This window comes from Silurus aristotelis (genome assembly GCF_946808225.1).
Source record: "Silurus aristotelis genome assembly, chromosome: 5".
NCBI lineage: Eukaryota > Metazoa > Chordata > Actinopteri > Siluriformes > Siluridae > Silurus > Silurus aristotelis.
Genome location: NC_139578.1, coordinates 9,785,424 through 9,809,114, shown reverse-complemented (window position 1 = coordinate 9,809,114; position 23,691 = coordinate 9,785,424). Strand labels below are relative to the sequence as shown.

General features: G+C 42.0%; 1 protein-coding gene across 1 annotated transcript; it reads left to right on the top strand.

The window, feature by feature from the left end:
• Window positions 1-84: 84 nt before the first annotated feature.
• On the top strand, window positions 85-23,131 carry abcf2b (ATP-binding cassette, sub-family F (GCN20), member 2b). Its single transcript, XM_083541995.1, is given in 17 exon segments — window positions 85-211; window positions 4,808-4,955; window positions 5,200-5,412; window positions 5,637-5,819; window positions 7,660-7,697; window positions 7,701-7,831; window positions 7,914-8,009; window positions 13,676-13,682; window positions 13,686-13,778; window positions 14,827-14,922; window positions 15,120-15,239; window positions 15,715-15,804; window positions 17,641-17,742; window positions 17,850-17,912; window positions 21,468-21,596; window positions 21,745-21,948; window positions 22,026-23,131. Coding segments are annotated over 16 exon segments (1,818 nt in total). The 5' UTR covers window positions 85-211; window positions 4,808-4,819; the 3' UTR covers window positions 22,143-23,131.
• Window positions 23,132-23,691: the final 560 nt, after the last annotated feature.

The window sequence follows — 23,691 nt, the reverse complement described above, 5'->3', positions numbered from 1 at the left end:
TGAGAACGTGTGATTTATAGAGAAATGGAGGGTTTGCATCCATGTAGAGATCACATGTGCTCCTCCCTGACAGAGGAGGAGGTTTGCTCATGTCCTAATACGGCCTGCTGCTGCTCTCAGCTAAGCTACAGCAGGTCTTATAGACACTGTATAACTGTCATTAACAACCTCGTTATAAGGACACTACTTCACCCGGATCATTATTTGCTCGGTATGTAAAACGATATATAAATAGTTTACGAGTTGACATCTCTTTATTTTTGTGTTGATTTCAGTGAACATTGTGATATATGAGCGGTGTAGTTCATGCAAGATGATACAACAGCAAAGATTTCAATGTTTAGTTCACACCATTTTATTAGATTTCTATACATTTTTTAAATGATATATATTTTAAATGAGGATATCTGCTAGATGTGCTACTTATAGGAGCCACTTGCTATCATGATGTTCCTGGTGGTAACACGCCGGTCTGTGCATGCAACCTTATAGCGATTATGGCGTGCATGCATAATAAATATTGTTGATATATGTCATCATTATTTGTTAGAACTAATGCTTAATTGCTACTGGCTGCTGTTACAGTGTTGACACAATTTATTGGCTAGCTTAGTAAATGCGCAACACATATAACATTGTGTCCAAAATAGTATCATGCTCCCTGATTCCTACACCCTCTAAAGTGCAGTATGTGAATGCAATGTCCCCTAGGTTAAAGAAATGCATTGTGGGATATCATAAGTTGGTCAGGATGCTGCTCACTTTGCTATGCATGGGAAAACATTCCTCCCAAAAACAAGGCCCTCACTCATATATATACACACACACACACACACACACACACACACACACACACACACACACACACACACACACACACAAACACCCACACAGATTGTGCTCCAGTGTGTCTTTCTGTGCACAATCCAAATGTTAAGTGTGTGCTAAATCAGACCTAACTATAAATATGCCCATTACAGAATCAACAAACAAATCTTAGCCAGCATGTGTACTAAATAGGTATCGAGGACAGTGACTTTCTGCTCGTCAGCACTTTCAGGACTCACGTGGTTAGAGATGACTACGTCGGAAATAAATCATAATCTGAATACGGTCCAAATCGTTATTAAACTCGATACATTCTTTGCGCTCGGTATCTGAGCTTGAAAAAAGCTGAAAGACAGTTCGGGTTTAGTCCTGGTACGATACCCTTGAGGTGACGAAAGGAGCATTTTTGGAGAGATTAGACTCAACGTTGTGGTCACTAAAAAGTTTAACAGGCTGCTCGGGGTATACAGTAGATTGATCTAGATTCAGTGAGTTAGAAAGCAAATAATGAATAGCCGATCCACACACAGTTGTTGAAGAACGAATTGTATGTGTATTACATCCACTGACACTGCTGTTCATTCTGCCACAAATTCACATTTTGCTATTCTCCTTAGAGGAGGATTCCTCTATCCCCAGCCACACATACCAGCTCCTCCTGCGTGATTCCTGGATGACCCCAAGCAAGCTGAGAGATAGAATCTCTCCAGCATGTCCTGAATCTGCCTCATGGTACATGCTAGCTCAAGGATAACATTTGTCTTCTTCTTCTTTTTCTTCTTTCGGCTTCTCCCATTAGGGGTTGCCACAGCAGATCATGCACATGTCCAAACCATCTCAATCTCGCCTCCCTCACCTTGTCTCCAAAACGTCCTACATGCGCTGTCCCTCTAATACACTAATTTATAATTCTGTCCATTCTCGTCACTCCCAACAAAAATCTCAGCATCTTCAGCTCTGCTACCTCCAGCTCCATCTCCTGTCTTTAATTTAATGCTACTGTCTCTAAACCATACAACATCGCAGGTCTCACCACAGTCCTATAAACTTTCCATTTCACTCTCGCAGATCCCCTTCTATCACAAATCACTCCTGCCACTCTTCTCCACCCACTCCACCCTGCTTGCACTCTTTTCTTCACTTCTCTAACACACTCTCCATTACTTTACACCGTTGACCCCAGGTACCCGAACTCCTCCACCTTCTCCACCTTTTCTCCCTGCAGCCACACCCCTCCACTGCCCTCCCTCTCATTCACACACATTTACTCTGTCTTACTCCTACTGACTTTCATTCCCCTTCTTTACAGTGCATACCTCCACCTCTCCAGGATCTTCTCAACCTGCTCCCTACTCTCACCACAAATCACAATATCATCCCCAAATATCATAGTCCATGGAGACTCCTGTCTGACCTCGTCCGTAAACCTGTCCATCACCACTGCAAACAGGAAAGGGCTTAGAGCCGATTCTTGATGCAGTCCAACCTCCACCTTGAGCCAGTCTGTTGTTCCTACTGCACACTTCACTGCTGTCACACTGTCCTCATACATATCCTGCACCACCCTTACTTACTTCTATGCTACACCTGACTTCCTCATACAATACCACAACTTCTCTCTCGGCACCCTGTTGTTTGCTTTCTCTAAATCCACAAACACACAATACAATTCCTTCTGACCTTCTCTATACTTCTTCATCAACATTCTCAAAGCAAATAATGCATCTGTGGTGCTCTTCCTTGCTATGAAACCATACCGTTGCTCACAAATGGTCACCTCTTCTCTCAGCCTGGTTTCCACTACTCTTTCCCATAACTTCATGGTGTGACTGATCTGATCAACTTTATTCCCCTTGTAGTTACTGCAGGTCTGCACATCTCCCTTATTCTTAAAGATCGGTACCAGCACACTCCTTCTCCATTCCTCAGGCATCCTCTCACCTTCCAAAATCTTGTTAAACGATCTTATTGAAAAATCCACTGCCATCTCTCCTAAACATCTCTACACTTCTACCGGTATGTCATCTGGTCCAACTGACTTTCCACTCTTCATCCTCTTTACCTGCTGCCACATCTCCTTGTACTCCTGCCTACTTTCCTCATCATTTTGTCGATCCCAATTCTGTTTTGCCAACCTCTTTCTCCTTACGCTATCCTGTACTTCCTTATTCCACCACTATGTCTCTTTGTCTTCCCTTCTATTTCCAGATGTCACACCAAGTACCTTCCTAGCTGTCTCCCTTATCACTTCTGCATAAGCACTGATGATATTTATCATCACACCTTAAACTTCCAGTTTCACATTGATCACCCTATCAGAAACTCTCTTCACCTCCACTACACTCTTACTGTACTCTTCCTTCAGAATCACCCCTACACAATCTCTTTCTGTTCTCTTTCCATCTACACCATGAAAGAACAGTTTAAACCCACCTGTTCCTGGCATTACTCCCTTTTCACTTGGTCTCCTGAACACACAACATATCTACCTTTCTCCTCTCCATCATATCAGCTACCTCTCTCTCTTTACCAGTCATAGTACCAACATTTAAAGTACCAATTCTAACCTCCAATCTCCTCCACTTCTCCTTTTCCTGCTGTCTCTGTAGACGTCTTCCTCCTCTCCTTCTCCTCCTTCGGCCAACAGTAGCCTAATTTTTACTGGTACCCTGTTGGCTAACAATACGTATGGTGATCGTTGGTAACTCAGGCCTCGACCGATCCGGTATAAATTTCTCTTTCGTGATGCGTATATTTAATTTGGCACATGTTTTACTCTGGATGCTCTTCCTAATGCAACCCTCTCCATTTATCCAGGCTTGGGACTGGCACTAAGAGTGCACTGGCTTGTGCAACCCTAATGGCTGGGTTCAAGGACAACATTTGTAAGATGACCAAATACTTTAATTGGCTCCTCTTAATTTATAGAAACAGCAACACCTCTTAGGATCTCCTTTCTTACCAATCCCCTTAATATATCACTGAGTTTAAACCCAGCAACTTTTATTTCTTTTCTTTTCCTTGTTGACTGCTTTGGATAAATGATATTTGTTCATTTTGCAACTCTAGCTACATGCTGGATATGAGAATCAGGAACAGAACTGTTTGTGTTTTAAATAAGGGACATGGCCATGTCTGTACACCGCAGTCATTAAACTGTGCAAAGGAAGTTCTGGAAATTGGCTTGTTTACTTCCTAAGAATAATTGTCTATTCATGGCTCATGGGTAATATTATTATATAGTTTTTTCAGGATATTCAGGATATATATTTTTAGGACTGGAAGGTAAATATAATGATTAGCATAATGAGAAATATACACTATGAGGTGGTATCAAAAACTTGATCTATCTACGTTTACACACTATCACCCTCAAAATAGTCACCTTGCACAACAATACAGCACTCCCAGCATTCCTGCCACTTCTGCAATGTGTCCTGGAAGTCTACTTTTTGAAACGTGTCAAGCACCTTCTAATGTTCATGCTGGATCTCCGCAATGGTGTCAAAACAGCGACCTTTGAGCTGGAACCATCTTCTGGAAGAGGACGAAGCCCGCAGGAGCCAAATCCGGCGAGTAGGGTGAGATCATGTTTTTTCTGGTGAGAAACACGTCAGGTGCTCCCTGTGACTGTGCGTGCAGCTTTGTGCTGCCCTCTGTTGGCGTGTTACAAAACTAGTCTGATACCACCTCATATATGGAAAGAAAAGTGAAAACCTGAACCATGTGCACATGGAACATCCATTGTGGCAAAATATACCTTTATAGATCTTACTGTGTGAACACAGTCACACTGGGACAGTTTTTAACATCTTACTGCCAAAAATGGGAACCTGTATAATAATTCTAGTGCATATAGAGATATTCTAGAACAGATTGGAGAAGTAGCACATATGGATGTGAAGGTCACATCTGCACTTATATATATTTTATCACATCTTAATGTCATTAATGTGCCTTGTTACCCTTCAACCCCCAGAGCTCTGTAGCCATGCCCTCAGACCTTGCTAAGAAGAAGGCTGCTAAGAAGAAAGAGGTAGCCAAAGCTCGCCAGCGGGTCAAAAAGCACGAGGAAATCGAGCAACCCGAGGAAAACGGAGCAGTTCCGAATGGAGAGACAAACGGAGGTGTGTTTATTGCATTCCATTCAACTGATTAAAAATGCTTCTGATGTAACGGACATGGCGCAATGGTGATAATGTACAATATTTATACAGTAACTGGTACAGAGCACACTGATATGACCCTGCAGCATCATACAATATACCAGCATTTAAAGCTGGAGAGACATTTTCAGATAAAACACCGATTTGTCATGTATTTTTTTCTATAAAGTCAGTCCTGTTCTCAGTCATGCTGTGCCCTTGACAGATGTTTCTGCTCTGGCTACAGAGCTTGATGAGTTTGAGCTAAGGAAGACAGAGGCTCGGGCGGTAACTGGTGTCTTGGCATCGCACCCCAACAGTACAGACGTTCACATCAGCAGTCTTTCGCTCACATTCCATGGGCAGGAGCTGCTGAGCGACACAAGCCTGGAACTGAACTCGGGCAGACGCTACGGTCTCATCGGTCTAAATGGCACAGGTGTGGATTATATTCTTGTAATTGACACTAAACATAAGTTGCTAATACAAACACCACAGTCTGTGGTATTACTTTATATGCTAAAGATTCTGATTTTTTATTTTATTTAGGCTAACGTAAGAAAAATCTGAATTTCATGATAAGGGAGAATCAACAGTTGGTACACTTGACTGGATGTAGTACAAATGATTAGCAGTTTATTTTTCTAATGCCACATTTGACAGGTAAATCAATGCTCCTTTCTGCTATCGGACATCAAGAGATCCCCATCCCAGAGCACATAGACATTTATCATCTGACACGTGAGATGGCTCCCAGTGAGAAGACAGCGCTACAGTGTGTGATGAAGGTGGATGAGCAAAGAAACCAGCTGGAGAAGGAGGCAGAAAGACTTGCTCATGAGGACTGTGAGTCATATGTACTAGAGAAAGAGACAGGCTTATGGTGTATGTGACATATATTAAAGTCTAATTAAGATGCTTTTTTCACTGACATAAAACAAAATAACAAATAAGATTTCATAGTGAATACTAGGGATGTTCTAAAGTAAGGATTTGCATAAAAGAATCAGAATTGTCAAGTCCTGGCATATAGTTTAATTGGGAAGGGGCGGGTAGTCATAAAACGGCAGGTAGTCATAAAACGATTCCTCGTATCATTTTATAGCCATGGTATACAGAACATCACACAAAGATATAAATGAAAATTAAAATAAAAACATTCTGGATCGATAAACCCAAAAATAATAGAACTATTAAATAACTGCAGAAAGGTCAGACCGCAGACAGGATTTGCAGTTCACATGTCGGCGAATCAAATTAATTAAACTAAATTGCCTGTGTCTGAATTTCCCAGACATCGTTAAATATTTAATTCCCCTGCGCTAAGATGCTCCGGTGTCGCCACGGGTCATTTCAAGTGAAACTTTAATCTGTCGCAGGTGTCGTTGAATTTATGCACAAACATATTAAACATATTTATTAAAAGCTTCTTTTTTTTGCATGTTTTTCCACAGCATTATCATAAAAAACTGTAATTTAACTTGGGAGAAAACCGGTAGTTCTATGTGAAAGCCGACATTGAGCAGCCTCATATAACCAAAATGGTACGATCCTCATTTCATAACACCTCTGCAAAGATTTGATTGTGAGATTGACGTAAAGGAACATTTTACCATGACACTGTTGATACATCAAACTCACACATCGGAGCTGCACCTCGCTCGAGCAAATGTTGTGCAAGGCTTAATCAGGACTCAAAATCATGAATAACTTGGACATCTGGCTGTTTTAGCCAAGCTCTATCCCATGTGTGTAGCTGTAATGCAGATTCTGTCAAGCACATGAATATGTAGTAAAGCCTAAGGCCTGAATACTGATGTGTGCAATTTCAGTATTAGATCCTTACAATCTATGTGGAATGAAATTTCACATATTGTTGTGCATGGAATTCTTTGTTGAAAATGCTAAAAAATTATACATTGAGTCGTGACAATGGTGTTATAGAAATTTACAGTCAGCTCTTGTCATTGCTGAATCGGCAGAATTTGTTTACGTTATCATGCCCTGATTTAGGCGTAAAAGAAGTCTGTACAGTGACAGGCAGGAGGAGAGAAAAACTGTATAAGCAAATGAGATTTGGTGTGCAATATTTGTATTACTTTGTAGATCTAGCATGCTATTTATAATGTGTAACTATTTATACGATTTATAGGTTTATAAGGGGTGACTATGTGTATAGGCTAGTGCTGCTGCAACAACGAATCGATCAAATCGCTAATAATCGATAATGTCAACGAATAGATTAGATTAGAGAAATCGCCCATGCACTCCTCAACGAGCAGCCGCTATTAGCTGTAAAATGTCTAAATTAAAGATCTCAGTATGTGGCTTTTGCATTTTTAAGCACACTTTTGTACATAAATACCATGAATTAGGGTTTTATATAAATGTATGTATATATGTAGTTATATTAAGCAAAACATCTTAAATAAATAAATAAATCTGATCAATCGATTAATCTAAGAAAAGAAAAATGGTCTGATTAATTGATTGTCAAAAAAGACATCCTTCCAGAATAGCTTGGGCAGAATGAAAAAATAAATAAATAAAATAAAATACTATATCAGCATTTATTATTATCTACTGTGTATATTAATTGAAATACTACTAGGAATGATCATACGTGAGGCGTGTTGATCGTGCAGTCTCTCACAGCAAACTTTTCGTTCTTGTTAACATTCTGTAGCAGAGTGCGAGAAGCTGATGGAGATCTATGAGCGCTTGTAAGAGCTGGATGCAGATAAAGCTGAGGTTCGAGCATCACGCATTCTCTTTGGTCTGGGCTTTACCTCAGCCATGCAGCACAAAAAGTTTAAAGACTTCAGCGGTGGTTGGAGGATGCGCGTCTCGCTGGCTAGGTACAATGTGTGCATGCTCAGTGTGTTTAACGAGATCTCTTGTACTAATATTGGTTCCTTCTTCTTTTCTACACCCTGTCAGAGCGCTGTTCATTAAACCTTTCATGCTTTTACTGGATGAACCTACAAACCACCTTGACCTGGACGCCTGTGTGTGGCTGGAGGAGGAACTCAAATCGTACGTAGTTGAGGCTTTTAGCTATGTGGATTGGGTTAAATGTGTAGATAACTTTAGGTTACTTACGTAACCCCGGTTCTCTGATAACAGGAGTGAGGTATCTCACTATGGGAATCGCCTCGGGCATGACCAATCCTGGAAGCATCAATCACACCACGTCTGTCGGCTGACAGACCAATCACGACAGTGATGCGGGAGTCCCGCCTCCCTATATACACCGCTGCTGGCGGTCCCTGCCTCATTCTCACATATCTCTTCTCCGTGCACTGCAAGGAGGGAAGTGTGGTGAGATACCTCACTCCTGTTATCAGAGAACCGGGGTTACGTAAGTAACCTAAAGTTCTCTTTCAAACATTCGTTCGGTATCTCACTATGGGATATAGACAACTCCCGTATTGCAGATATGCTGTCCGAAGCAGGTGTCAACCAACTCAGTGATGTGATAAAAAGAGATAACCCCTCTCACTGAAGAGAGTGGAAAGTGAGAGAAATGACAAACAACCGATCCACGATGTTACCATCATCTGTTGTCATTAAATATATATATATATATATATATATATATATATATATATATATATATATATATATATATATATATATATATATATATACATACATACATATACACACATACAATATATATACATATATGTATTACACACTTAGGTCGGAATGAGCCAGCAAAGGCTCCGTGACATCCAGCCTATAAAAACGGACAAAAGTGTGCGGCGAAGCCCAGCATGCTGCCGCACAGATGTCCTGAATCGAAACACCCTTAAAAAGCGCCCAGGAAGTGGCCAAGCCTCGGGTACTATGAGCCCTCAGTCCTTCCGGAGGGTTAAGACCCACTCTATTATAACTCATTATAATAGCCTCCACGAGCCAATGGGACAGGCGCTGCCGGGAAATGGGACTTCCCTCACGGGAATCAGCCCATGAAACAAACAGCTGATTACTCCGTCTCAATCCCTTCGTCCTGTCAACATAGTGACGTAACGCATGGACAGGACACAGACAGTGAAGCCGCTCCTCCTCCGCTGAGGAAAAAGGAGGCGGATGAAAAGCCATTAAATCCACCTGTCTGCAGGCGAAAGCTGACTCGCTCACCTTAGGGATAAAAGCCGGATTAGTCTTGAGAGCCACTCGCGAGAAATCCAAAGCAAACCGCATACAGGAGTTATGAACAGACAAAGCATGAAGTTCACTAACCCGCTTCGCGGTAGAAAGAGCCAATAACAAAGCAACCTTAAGCGACAGGAGCTTTAAATCAATACTCCCTATCGGCTCAAAGGGAGACTGAGAGAGCGTGCTCAGGACCACGGACAGATCCCATGGCAGAACCAGCGGCTTTGAGAACGTGCTCAGGCGCCGCGCCCCCTTCATAAACCTGCACACGAGCGGGTGATGACCGATAGCATTACCGTCAATCCCTATGTGGCATGCAGAAACAGCGGCGAGATAAACCTTAACAGTTGAAAAAGCCCTGCCCTTATCCAAAAGTTCCTGCAAAAAGCACAACACATCTGCCACAGAACAGTGAAAAGGGACGATATGTCTCTGAGCACACCATAGTTCAAACACATTCCATTTCCTATCATATGCAGAGTGCGTCGAAGCTGCTCTCGCATTCTGAATCGTCTCAATCACCCTCGGAGGCAAACCAGCTAAACTAAGATTCATACTCTCACGGGCCAGGCCCAGAGAGCCACTCTGTCAGGTGTCGGGTGAAAAATCTCTCCGCGCGCTTGCGAGAGGAGATCCCTGCGCAACAGGAGAGGCCAGGGTCGATCGTGCAGGAGTTGGCTCCGTCAGCCACACTTTCCCTGGCCAGTTCGGAGCGATTAGTAGGACAGAGTGACCGCCTTTTCTTACTCTTTGTAGAGTCGGCACGATCAGACTTAGTGGAGGAAATGCGTAAAGCAGAACGTTTGGCCACGGGTGTGCTAACGCATCCACACCCATAGGTGCACTGTTTCTCGCCAGAGAAAAGAACAGAGGGCAATGAGTGTTTTCATGCGAGGCGAAGAGATCTACGACGGCCCGGCCAAATCTCTCCCATAACAGGTTCACCACCTGAGGATGGAGAGACCACTCCCCATACAGGGGATTTCCCCTGGACAAGAGATCCGCCCCCGCATTCAGCACTCCGGGCACATGAGTAGTTCGCAGCGACAGGAAATGCTCCATGCCCCACACCATGAGATCTCGTGCTAGACGGTGAAGACGAGGAGAGCGCATTCCGCCCTGGCGATTTATGTACGCCACTGCCATCGTGTTGTCTGATCTGACCAATACGTGGTGACTCCGAAGAAACTGCATGAAATGTTTCAAAGCTAGAAACACAGTTAACAGCTCCAGAAAGTTTATGTGCGCGCACCGAAGAGAAAGGCCATTTCCCTTTCGCCATCCTGCCTTCGCACATCGCACCCCAACCTGCGAGTGACGCATCCATTGTCACTACTTTTCTCAGGGAAACAGCCCCCAGCGGGGTTCCCGACTCGAGAAAATCGCGATTTTTCCAGTAATGGAGAGCCCATAAGCACAGTGACGTCACCATCACCCTGCGATTGAGGTGGCGCTTCGGACATAAGCGCTGTGCCGTAACCCAGCACTAAAACTCTCTCATTCGCAACAGTCCCAGAGGTATGACAGACACTGACGAAGCCATCAGCCCCAGCAGGCGTAAACAGAGTCTGAATGGAACTGTCCTTCCTCTCTGAAAAAGAGAGAGACAACTGCGAATCGACCTGATGCGTTCTTCTGATTGAAAAAACCTGATACAGGTCTGAGTTCAATATGAGACCCAGGTATATTATTTCCTGTGTGGGCACCAAGCAGCTTTTTGTCTCGTTTATTCTGAAACCTAAGCCAGTCAGGTGAGACAGAAGCACCCCCGTATCCACCTCCGCTTGCTGCCGTGACGGAGCGCAGAGGAGGAGATCGTCCAAATACGCTGACACTCTTAAACCCGTCGTTCTCAACGGAGACAGTGCAGCTTCGACACATTTGGTAAAGATCCGCGGAGCTAAAGCTAGCCCGAACGGAACCGCCAAATATTCGTAGGCTGTGCCCTGATAGGCAAAGCGTAGGAATTTCCTGTGTGCCGGATAAATGCTTATGTGGTAATACGCGTCCTTCAGATCCACTGACGTAAACCAGTCTCTGGGACGAATAACACTCTGCATAGCTTTCAATGTGTGCATCTTGAACTTGTACTTTTTGAGGTGTTCGTTGAGGTTCCGTAAATCCAGAATGGGACGGAGACCCCCCCCCCCTTTCTTGGGAACGACAAAGTACCGGGAATAAAAGCCGAGCTGGCTGTCTTCTCGCGGCACCTTTATTACACACATCTGTGCCCTCGGCCCACTGCCTGGATGAAACATGGAACATTCTGCTCTTTCTCTTGCATAACACCGCGGGTGGAGAGGAGAAAAGTAACTTTCCGGGCACTGGGGGAACTGGTGCCAACACTCCAACCGGAGGAAACTTGTTCGTCGAACACAGTCTTTGAAACGCTCCCCAACGCCTTTTCGCTGAAGGGGGAGGACAAGACTCCTGAGATGAGTCGAGGGGTGCTACAGAAACTCCGAGAGTGCTGCCGCCTCTCTTTTGACCCAAAATCAGACCACAGGTTAGGTCGCCCGCCTTTTCTTCCCTCCCTGAGGGTCCGCTGGGCGATGCCTAGCAGCTGCCGCTGCAAAAGAGGTCTTGTTCCTGGGCTGGGGCTTTTTCTGGCGAGCCCCCCCTCGCATTGACTGCTGGGGTGGGGGTTGCCTAGGGGCCCCGAAACCAGGCTGTCTCTCCCTGGGCGCAGGGGCGAAATATGAACGTGTGGGTTGGGGAGGGCGAGCAGGAGGCTTTCTTGGGAGGCATGCCTCAAAAGCTTCACCGTCCTTCTTGCGAAGGTCGCATTGCTGGCGCATATTCGCCACCGCAGCCCCGAAAAGGGCTTTCGGCTCTATCGGGGCATCAAGGAACTCCACCTTCTCCCTCTCCGATAAGCCCGTCAACCCCAACCACAGGGCTCTTTCGCCTACCACAGCGAGGCCCATGCTGCGGCCGCAGCTCTGGACCGCTCCTCTAGAAGAACATAGGTTGAGATCCGCAATGACGCAGATTTCTTTCCACAAGGCTGAATCTGGTGACCCAGCATCAATCTGCCTCCCCATTTCCTCCATGAGCTCTGCCTGGTAAGCCGTGAGCATTAAGGTGGCATTCAGAGCTCTAACCGCTAGGGCCGAGGAGCGGTAGATCTTCTGGAAAAGGAAGGCGGACAGCCTTTCTGTACGTCCTGGCAGAGAAGGGGAGGAGGAGGATAGAGCAGCTCGTCGATTTGGGTGGAGGTGGGGGTTGTACATCCCCAAAGCCTCCATATCGTGCACCTCCAGTCTAGAGAAACCCTTAACGGGCACTCTATGCGAGAAGGGCTTGTCCCAAAAACTATGCATTTCTGTGACACACACCGGTACAGCAGGAATCAGCTGCTTAACTGGGGAAGTGTGCGATGGCAGCCTCTTCCCATCATATAAATCCCTCTCAGCGTCCTGATGCACCTGCTGAGATGGCCATTCGATGGAAAGTTTCTTGGCTGCTCTCCTACACACCTCCACGAGGTCCAGCTCACCTGGCATGGGGGAAGGGCCCGTAGCACTTCCAGGCCTGGAGAGAAGATCAGGAGGAAGGATAGCATCCTCCTCGTCGTCCTCCAAATCTTCCTCCAAAAAATGAGCAACCTCATCATCTTCCTCTCCCTCACCCTTGTTATCCAGTAGAGAGTAAGATTAGAAGAGTGAAGGAAGGACAGGAGAAACCTCATCCATCAACTCTCCCCAGCTGCACTGTGCTTGCGAAGCAGCTTCGTCCCTCTCTGCGGGCAGCGGAGAGAGACATGGGTCCCCTTTATTCGCGGCCGCGACTCGCAGGCGGCGCTCCCGAATCCTTGACGGGAAAAGAGCGCAGTGCGGGCAGCACTCGGGGTTAGCGAGCATGGTTTGAGCGTGCCGAACTCCTAAGCACACGATGCACAGGGGATGAGAGTCTTTTGCCGAGATCGTAGACCCGCATGCACACGGTCGGGATTGAACTTTCCCCGCCGTGCACCCAGATGAACTTGCGGTCGCCATAACGGAGGTGCAATCACAGGAAAAAAAGTAAACAACAAGATCACCACGACGTGCTTCTCGAAACGGGTCTCGAACGATATTCTAATACTCGCTTGACGCGATGTGAAAAGAAAATAAGGAAAGAAACAGCAGAAGGGAATATCCGCTTTGACAGTGGATATTCTCCTCAAGAAGCAGCCGCGCTCGGAGACGTACTTTAACGGCCTGTCTGTGAACAGTTAAGCGACCGCCCCCAGAGGATCTGCTGAGGATAGCTTCCTAAAAGGAAGCTTTTAGGGGAAGAGAATGAGAATGAGGCAGGGACCGCCAGCAGCGGTGTATATAGGGAGGCGGGACTCCCGCATCACTGTAATAATTGGTCTGTCAGCCGACAGACGTGGTGTGATTGATGCTTCCAGGATTGGTCACGCCCGAGGCGATTCCTATAGTGAGATACCAAACAAATGTTTGAAAGAGAACTTTGGCTAATTCCTAAATGCCGGCAGTGCACATGGATCACAACTGTAACTGCTTCATTTTTATGGGAATATTTTGTTCCAGGTTTAAGTGAATTCTTGTCCTCATTTCACACTCTCAGGACTTCCTGAATGGTGTTTGCACCAACATCATACATCTACATCAAAGAAAACTTAGATACTACACAGTAAGTGTTTTCTATGCACTTTTGATGCACCTCTTTCAAACAATCGTACGATGCTTAGCTACTATGTCCATGAAAGGAAGTGTTGGTGACTGCAAGCTCTTTCACTCATCGTTTTAATGCATGATTTTTAGCATTATTGGTGTATCTTGTGCATTCCTGTAGTGCTTCAGTCCGAGGTCAGAGACTGTAATAAATAGTGACTAAGCAGAAAATGATACGATAAATCCACAGTACATAACAAACCGTGCATAGAGGTGCATCTCAATAAATTAAAATGGCATGGAAAAGTTGATTTACTTCAGTAAATCTATTTAAATTGTGAAACTTGTCTATTAAATAAATTCAATGCACACAGACTGAAGTGGTTTTAGTCTTTTTGTTCTTTTAATTGTGATGATTTTGGCTCACATTTAACAAAAACCCCACCAATTTAAAATCTCCACAAATTAGACCGTGAAATGCCAATCAGCTAATCAACTCAAAACACCTGCAAAGGTTTCCTGAGCATTCAAAATGGTCTCTCAGTTTGGTTCACTAGGCTACACAATCATGGGGAAGACTGCTGATCTGACAGTTGTCCAGTTGTTTCAGTCTGTGTGCTTTGAATTGATTTAATACACAAGTTTCACAATTTAAGTTGAATTACTGAAATAAATGAACTTTTCCACGACTTTCTAATTTACTGAGATGCACCTGTATATACTGTGTGTATATATACATGCCCACATATACACATTCTACTCAGGTGAAGCGAAATATTTCGGTTCACAGTGAATACAATGGAAGATATTAAAAGGAAAGGGCTAATATGTACACTACCTTCCTTGTCTCTGACTCATTTTAGATGTAATGACAATATATGGGTTTTGTGCTCAATGTACTCAAATGTACTAAAACTAACCTGTAACATCGCGAAGTCACTTTTCTAAAGTGCTTGCCTTTATGGTTTAAGTGGTTACAACTTGACTGTAGAATGCCATCCATTTGAACCAAATAACAGGCTAAAACTATGCCCTCAACATTTTGTGTCATCTGATGTCAATTAAAGGGCAATTATGACCAATACGTGAAGACCAGGGAAGAGCTTGAGGAGAACCAGATGAAACGCTACAACTGGGAGCAGGACCAGATATCTCATATGAAGGTAAAACACTGCTGCGCTGTTTACAGCTCCTTCTCGTATTACTGTTGTTACTTTCACTTTAACATGTCTGTCTTTCTTGTTGGTGAAGTCTAATTCCATTCTCAGAGTGTTTCATTGGAATGTTATTTACTGAAAGTAACTATTTTCCTCTATGAGAAAGCTGAAGCAAACCTTTCTGTGCCACCTTTTCTATGTAGAACTACATTGCTCGATTTGGTCACGGCTCGGCTAAGCTGGCTCGTCAAGCTCAGAGCAAAGAGAAAACGTTGCAGAAGATGGTGGCCTCAGGCCTGACCTCACGCGTAGTTACAGATAAGGTTGTGTGTGGGCACACACACTCACATATACACACCTACAGTTACTAAATGTAATATTTAGCATTCTATTTGCAATTAAGCATCATATAAGCGTAATATTTGCATGTTGTTGTGGAGAAGTACTTAATTCATCTTCGTCTAGTGCCTGTGAGAGCTATATGACGTATGATATTTATGAAAATTCCCATTTCAGCTGTACCTCCATCCAGTGTTTTATCTTAGTGTCGATCTCGGTAGCATGTAGATTCCTGTTCATGTACTGTACATCCATGACGATGGGAATTGAGTGTAGTTAAGAACCCACAATCATCCTCATCATCAAGCAAGATCATCTGAGACCAGAAGTGCTGTAATTCCAATTCCCAAAATAGCCAGCATACAGTTTAGTAAAATGATCAATTGTTGCTAGAGGTAATGTATTTGCAGCCTGCCGCTGGAACATCAACCTAGAACCTTCTCTTCTTTCCTCTTTCAGACTCTGTCATTTTATTTTTCTCCCTGTGGAAAGATCCCGCCTCCCGTCATCATGGTGCAGAATGTCAGTTTCAGATATTCCGATGAAACAGTAAGTGTGAAGTCCAGGAAGCGGGAGTTGGTGGCTGCCAGCTAGTTTACTCATCATTTTTTACCTTAATTATGGTATCACATTTGTTTTTGTTTTTTTTAGTACTAGGTCAGCCATTGTGGTATATAGTAACCTGGTAGGTGAAGATATGATATTAGTCCATGATGCAAATCAAATAGTGATATAGGATTCACAAGGTGATATCTACACAAATAACTAATAAACTTCATTTAATTTGGATTTATAAGGTGTACTTTTCCCATTTATCAAACATTATTTTTGTTTATTTTATATAAATTGTTTTATGGCATCCTAATTATTATAGATAAGATTGCATTTTTAATTGTACAAAGTAGAAAAGCGTCTTTATGGCATATTCCTACTGAAGTTCAGGTGCTTCTGAATCATTTTTTTAGATGTTAACGTCTCGAGACAAAAACTAGGCAAGTATACAGTGGTTTAGAATAACTGTATATGCTGTTAATGCAGTGTGTAAATGTTTAGAGGTAGCACATTTTGGTTTGTCATAGGGTTCCCTGGTGGTCTAGTGGTTAGGATGCGGCGCTCTCAACGCAGAGGCCCGGGTTCGATCCCCGATCAGGGAACCAACCCCAGTCATTAGGGTTGCACAAGCCAGTGCACTCTTAGTGTTGGGAAGGCATCCAGCGTAAAAACGTGCCAAATCGATCATGCGGATCATGAATACGGTGTGGCGACCCCTAATGGGAGAAGCTGAAAGATATTCTGCCTTACAATTAGCTCAACTCTTTGGACTGTTAAATGCACATGTTTCAAGCCACTTAGGTTTCCAAATCTCACACTTTGTGCTCCAGATGCTACTGTGTGCTGGTGTGCCAGAACAGTTAAAGCTCGACTTATTGCACAAATTGTTCACTGATTCAATCATTTCTGTAAAGCACATGGCAGTTGAGTTCACTGTATAGTAAGAAGGAAATGAAAATGAGTGTAAATATCCCACGTCAGAGAGGAGAGGCTGTTGGTCAAAATGTTAATTCATTTCTCATTCATTATTGTCTTTTGCGCCATATCTCCTCGCTGTGTAGTAAATCGGATGTACTCTTGAAATCAGAGTGCATTGTGCGTGCACCGACACCAAATATAGTGCACTATATAAGAGATGGGTAGCTACAATCTTACAATGCAGATTCGAAATTCATCACACCAGTATTTTGTATCGTGAAATTAACAGATTTCTGTTTCATATCTAATAGTAATGTATTTTAAATAACATTTACTGTGTGTATTTGATCAGAAATACGGTATATTTCTAATATATATTAGAAGCTGCTGATTAGCAGCCGATTTTTAGGACACACATTTTTTTTGCAGATTGCATTACACAGATTGAAGCACTTGAAAGCAAGTGGCTTAGTCGCACAAACACAGAAGGATTTGTGTTCACCTGAGCAGTTAATCAGTATCAAAATAAATGAATAAAACACCAGTTAAGCAGCTGGTGATAATAAAAACAACAAAGCAATTGTAATAGTGCTGGAAGTATGTCACTTACAGCATGTCAAAAACCCAGCCTAAGAGCACACGTGAGCTGTTAATTTTTTATACACACACATGCTTAGGGAGAAGCAGAAATTAATAATTTTAGGCCCACGCATGCCACATTGTTCACAACCCTTACAACATTCTAGCCCCTCCCCAAACACCAGGTGTAGCAGAAGGCTACTCATGTGCCGATTTCATATACAGTGTTATATTAAATTTGCACAATTGTGCTGTTCATAAAATAAATTTTTATGGAAATGAGCCTTGAATTTGTCCCTTAAGTACTGCTAACTTTGTATTCTTTTTTTTCCTAAGCCTTACATTTATAAAAACTTGGAGTTTGGCATTGACTTGGACACACGGGTGGGTCCTAATGGAGCAGGAAAGTCCACACTACTGAAACTTTTGATGGGAGAGGTCAGTTGACAGTAAAATTGTTAACAGTTTAGTTAGCAAATTTGTTTTTTTTTTAACTTAAGGTCCAGTGTATTTAAACCTTGTAATGCTTATATTATTTTTTATAGCTACTCCCAACTGATGGTATGATCAGGAAACACTCGCATGTAAAGATTGGCAGGTATCACCGGGTGAGCCGTTGCTCAATTCACTGTATGTGTAAGCTATGCATGTTAGTAAGCTCTAATAACAGCAGGGTTCCCACTCTTCTTGAAAGTAATTGAATTTTAGATACATAGATTCAAGGCCTGGAAAGTACCGTAATTTCCGGACTATCAAGCGCACCCAAATATAAGCCGCACCCACTAAATTTTACAAAGATTTTTATTTTGAACATAAATAAGCCGCAGTCTACACTAAAACTAATGAACTTTACACAGGCTTTAACGACAGTGCCTGTTACACAGTTGAAATATATGTTGTGGCTCCTTTAAGAGCAGAGCGGCATTTTGGGAATAGCCTGCCGCCCACAGTTTTCCGGTATTACTGCATGTGTGCAAGACCAAGGAATATGTCCTTATTATTTTCTGATGCTCATTTCTAAGTTTCTTTGACTAAGCCGTAACGCTGTTGCCAAGAAAAATAAAAAAAGCACGAGTTTTGGAAATCTGTCTGTGCTTATATGATTTCTGTTGCAACTGGAGTTAGCGAGCTTTCCCTTCACCCAGACTCAACGCGTTACAACGGCTTGTATCTCAAATCAAATCAAATTTTATTCATCACATACAGATACATACAGGGTACGACATGCAGTGAAATGCTTTTACGACGGTCCGGCATGAGGGAATAGGATGGGGCAGATAAATAAGTATGAGGTATAAAAGAACTAAATAAAATAATAAAATAAAATAAAATATAGAATATAAAGATATAAAAGATATACAAAGATCTATAAATGTGAATATACAAAAAAATGGCAGTAAACAGTGAAACAGTAAACAGTAAACAATGTGTAACAGAGTCTAAACAGTAGACAATTTTAGTGGTGGGTCTGCGTGCGGTATGGTGTGGTGTAAAGGACCGTAGATTGTCTGTGTGCGGTATGGTGTGGTGTAAAGGTCCGTAAAGTGTCCGTGTGCGGTGTGGTGTGGTGTAAAGGTCCGTAAAGTGTCCGTGTGCAGTATGGTGTGGTATAAAAATGAAATTAAATATAAAGTGCACTTTATAAAGTCCAGAGATTAAAGTGTCGTGGTGCGAAAGGTGAGATATGTACAGAGAGGAAGTGTGATGATGGAGAGAGTGGGCCAGTTTTTAGATCCTGGGTGTTTCCTGATTTAAACTCCTAATGGCCTGCGGGAAGAAGCTCGGAAGCGTTTCCCTGAACGCAACAGATAAAAGAGTCCATTGCCTCCTGTAGGTAGGCCGTCTCATCGTTGTTGGAGATCAGGCCCACCACAACAGTGTTGTCAGCAAACTTGATGATGGTGGTGGAGTTGGAAGTGGCCACACAGTCGTATGTGTACATCGAGTAAAGCAGGGGGCTCAGAACACAACCCTAGGGGGCGCCAGTGCTGAGGGTGAGGGTGGATGAGGTGTGTTTCCCGACCCGTACGGCTTGTGGTCTTGTGGTCTGTCTGTCAGACTTGGTAGACAGTAGCCTACCAAGAAAGTCATTGTTCATTGTCTTCCTCTCTCCTTTTACAACAATTTCTCTCGAGAGTTTTTCTTTTGGCATCGTCGTGCGTTTAAAAATCACCATCGGTGAATCTTCTCTCCCGATGCCAAGCAGCTTAGAACACAGGTGAAGTGTGTTTTAATGCCCAGTTGTTTTCAGCGTGAAGAATGATTCACATTTCCTGTAGACCAGGGGTGTCAAACTCAAATTCACAGCGGGCCAAAATTAAAAACTGGGACGAAGTTGCGGGCCAAACTCAATATTTATTGAAAAATTGACTGCAATTGTGCATGTTTTCTGTCTCTCCAGATCTGTAATGTTTAACCTTTTCATATGGAAACAAACTTTAGTTTTGCATAAACATTAAATCTGGAACAACCAAAGTTTAATATTATAAACACATGAGAAATTTAATTAGAAATAAAACACAAATCAGCGGTATTCGTTTCTTATTATGTCTCTCTCTCTCTCTCTCTCTCTCTCTCTCTCTCTCTCTCTCTCTAGACTTTCTAATTCCTTTTTTCACAGGGCAACAACAAAACAACAAAAAATAATAATAATATCCTTCAATTAAAAAAAGCAATCATTCAACCATTAACAGTTCATGCCTTAGAGTAGAAAAAGTGCAGACATCATTTATTCAAGCTCAGTTTTTACACTCTGATTTACTCTGATTGGTTGAAGACAGATTCCTTCATCTCTTCTTAGATACAAGTGCATTATGTCTGGAGTTAGTCTCTGAGCTGAGGAAATCCTCAGGATGGAGTGAAGGTATTCATCAGTGAGACTCCTGAGTGGTGTTTAGTTCATCTTCATTAAAGAGAACAATTTCCCACACAGATATGTGCTGGTGAACATAGAGAGGATTTGAGCAGCTTGGGCACGGAGTTGGTGCAGTGTGTCGGGGAGGAAACATGGAAGATTTGGCCCCGCGGGCCTGAGTTTGACACCCCTGCTGTAGACAGTCCGAGTGAGCGCCAGGTAAAACGTCAGAGGAACCTCATCCATATTTATGTGGTGTGGCCCGATTCAGTGGGAGCGCACCTGATTTAATATAAAGAATTTAATTGGTTCACCTTAAACCCGTTCTGCAATTTGATTGGTCTAATTTTATTGGGTTCAGTTTTTTGGCTTGAAGTTTGTGAAACTGGGAAAACCCAGGAAAAATCCATATATTAGCGGCTTCGTTGTTTAAGCCGCGGGGTTGAAAGCGTGGAAAAAAAGTAGCGGCTTAAAGTCCGGAAAATACAGTACTTGAAAACAAACATAGGTCCTTAAAAATGCGTGATTTAAATTTGAAAGAAATGTATCTAGAATATTTGTTTTGGGATTTTAAAACATTACATTGCTAGCAGTGTTTGAGTGTATTTTGTTGCCGTACTTCCTCTTGATTTCGTACTGGGCAGGGGTTGGAAATTCATTCTGTGAGACTTGCTGTCTTCAAAAGGAACATTCTTATTAATAAAAATTTGAATGAACACCGTTTTAATAAAGCATATTTAATACAGTCAAGCCGAAGAGCCCAAAATATGAACGTAATGAACGTGAGTTTATATTCTGTGTGCCTGTATACAACGTGCACTGAATTCATTCTTATAATATTACTATCTTTAATACATTAAAGTCATGCTAAGCATTTTCTTTATAACTGCTTTCTACAGGAGGAAAAGGTGTTTTATGCATCATTATACATTATTTTTAGTATCTCAAACTTTCCTGAGCAGCATTTTGCAATTGTTATCTGAATATTACCAGTATGAACTAATTGAGTTCAAAGTATTTAATTAAATTACTTTGAACACAACTGCTCTAAATGGTCTAAATTTATGAAACCTACACATTCAAAACATCAATACTCTGAATTTTTTATGTAAATGTTAAGTGTAAGTGAAATACTGTAAGCGGTCTTTCATGACTCTATATATGCTGTGGTTTAAATTTGATAAGCAGTTATTTACATTATAATAGCCAGGGACATGCAAACAGGGGTTAACAGGTACTAAATCAATAAGTATTTGTAGTTTTAATAATAGTTCAACTGTTGAGTATTTGGGTCATATGTGTGTTGTAGCATCTGACTGAACAGCTGGAGTTGGACCTGTCTCCTCTAGAATACATGATGAAGTGTTACCCAAATATCAAAGAAAAAGAAGAAATGAGAAAGATCATCGGCCGGTACGGCCTGACTGGTAAACAGCAGGTGTGAATCTGTTTGTGAGAGAATGAAGGAAACACTTACATTTGTTACAGCCATAATAAACAATATTGAAACAAATAATACATTATATAATGTATAATAAATTCGACATTATATTACACATAAATTATACAAATTATTTATTCTTCAGGTGAGTCCCATCAGGAATCTGTCAGATGGTCAGAAGTGTCGCGTGTGCTTCGCCTGGCTGGCCTGGCAGAACCCCCACATGCTCTTCCTGGATGAACCTACCAATCATCTGGACATCGAGACCATCGACGCCCTGGCTGAAGCCATTAATGAGTTTGAAGGAGGGATGATGCTGGTCAGCCACGACTTCAGACTCATCCAGCAGGTAGTTTATGAATTAGCAGTTTTTTTTTATGTTGTTTTGTCAAACTGTAGGAATGATTGTGAAATGTTTGATTCCAGGTGGCTCAGGAAATTTGGGTGTGTGAAAACCAGACCATCAAGAAATGGAACAGAGACATTTTGGCGTACAAGGAGCACTTGAAGTCAAAAATTGATAAACAGATGCACGACATTTGAAGGTCTAGAGCTGGGACTTTTTTCATTGCATCATGGCTAGATTACTTTGCCCTGCTCATTTTACAGTAATCCATGGGATCTACTTATCCCATGGATTTTCCCCAAAATGTCAAAGTGGATTGTAAATCGCATTCCAGTATTCCAGCATCAAAATACAATACATACATTATCTACTCTTTTGCAGAAAACGTCACACACACTAATCATAGTCCGAGGATTAATTGTCACTTTTGTTTGTATTTAATATTATAAATGCAATAATGTTGAATAAATCAGAGTTTATCAAAATTGTATAATTTAATTTGAAACCAATCACTAAGAAAAAAAAGAGCATTTGCAAAGCAATACATTTTCATTCAAGACTTGAATTAAGTTTTTTCTTTTAAAAGCTTGAAAATGCAAATAAACAGGTTAGGGTTGTGGCATCAGACCATAGGATGGTGAGCCAAAGATTGTTAGTAAAGCAAATGATTTAAAATCCCAAAAAGTAAACGTGACATACTGAGAGAAATGATATGTGCCAACTCATAGAATGTGTGCATAATTCAGGTTTAAATGGAGAACGGGATATGGGAGGCATAATGACTCAGCAAAAATGTTCCATTGATTTTGTGTTAATAAGTTCTAACATATAAATACAATAAACAAATGTAAACATACTTATAATAAAGAAATATAATCTCTTACTCAGTATAATATATAATCTAGTACATTTGCTCATTTGACTGCACAGCTGGGTCATGAAGGACAAGAGTCTTGAACATGTACACATCCATGGCACGGGTGATGTTGCAGGGATTTTAGTGATTTTTAACACGTTCTAATTTGTAATGCAAAGTCTTAGGCACTGAGCCACCACATCTATCTTAACTAACCTGTCTTGATTCAGCCATGTTGCCAGTAAATTACTGTAGCATCCAGTGCACTTATTTGGTAGTTCACTACTATGTTGTTTCCTTAAAAAAAAACATTTCCCTTGTAATTTGAAACATGATCAAGTACTAGAAATGTAGAGGATCCTCAATCGGTATGGAATCCTCCATTCTACTGTGTGCCATGTGAAGATGACCATTTTATTTTAAGCAGTTTGAAGAGGTGGAGAGATTCTTGCGATAATAGCCATGTGACAACATGGCTGCCATCACTGAACGATGAGTGAACATTGTGTGAATGGTACATTTAAATCACTTTTTTTTTTTCTCTAATCACTGTTAAACAAAGGGAAGATAAAAGTGAACGGGTTGCAATTATCAGCCACAGAAACGTAATGTTTAGTTTAAATACTATACACTTTTTAAAGAACAGGTCTTCCTTTCTTCTAGATTAAGAACCTTGCAGGAGGGGATCTATGTATAATGATTCATCATGCAGTTTATGATATAGACTCTAAGCTATTTAGTTTTCTTATAGTAAATTACATGAAACTACTATTACTGAAATATGTCAGAAAACATAAATCTGGCCCTTGGAGTTTAAAGGATGAGAACTGACACTGTTCCAGCCCATAAATTCCGAACTATAACTAATAATTTGGTTTTACAATAGACTG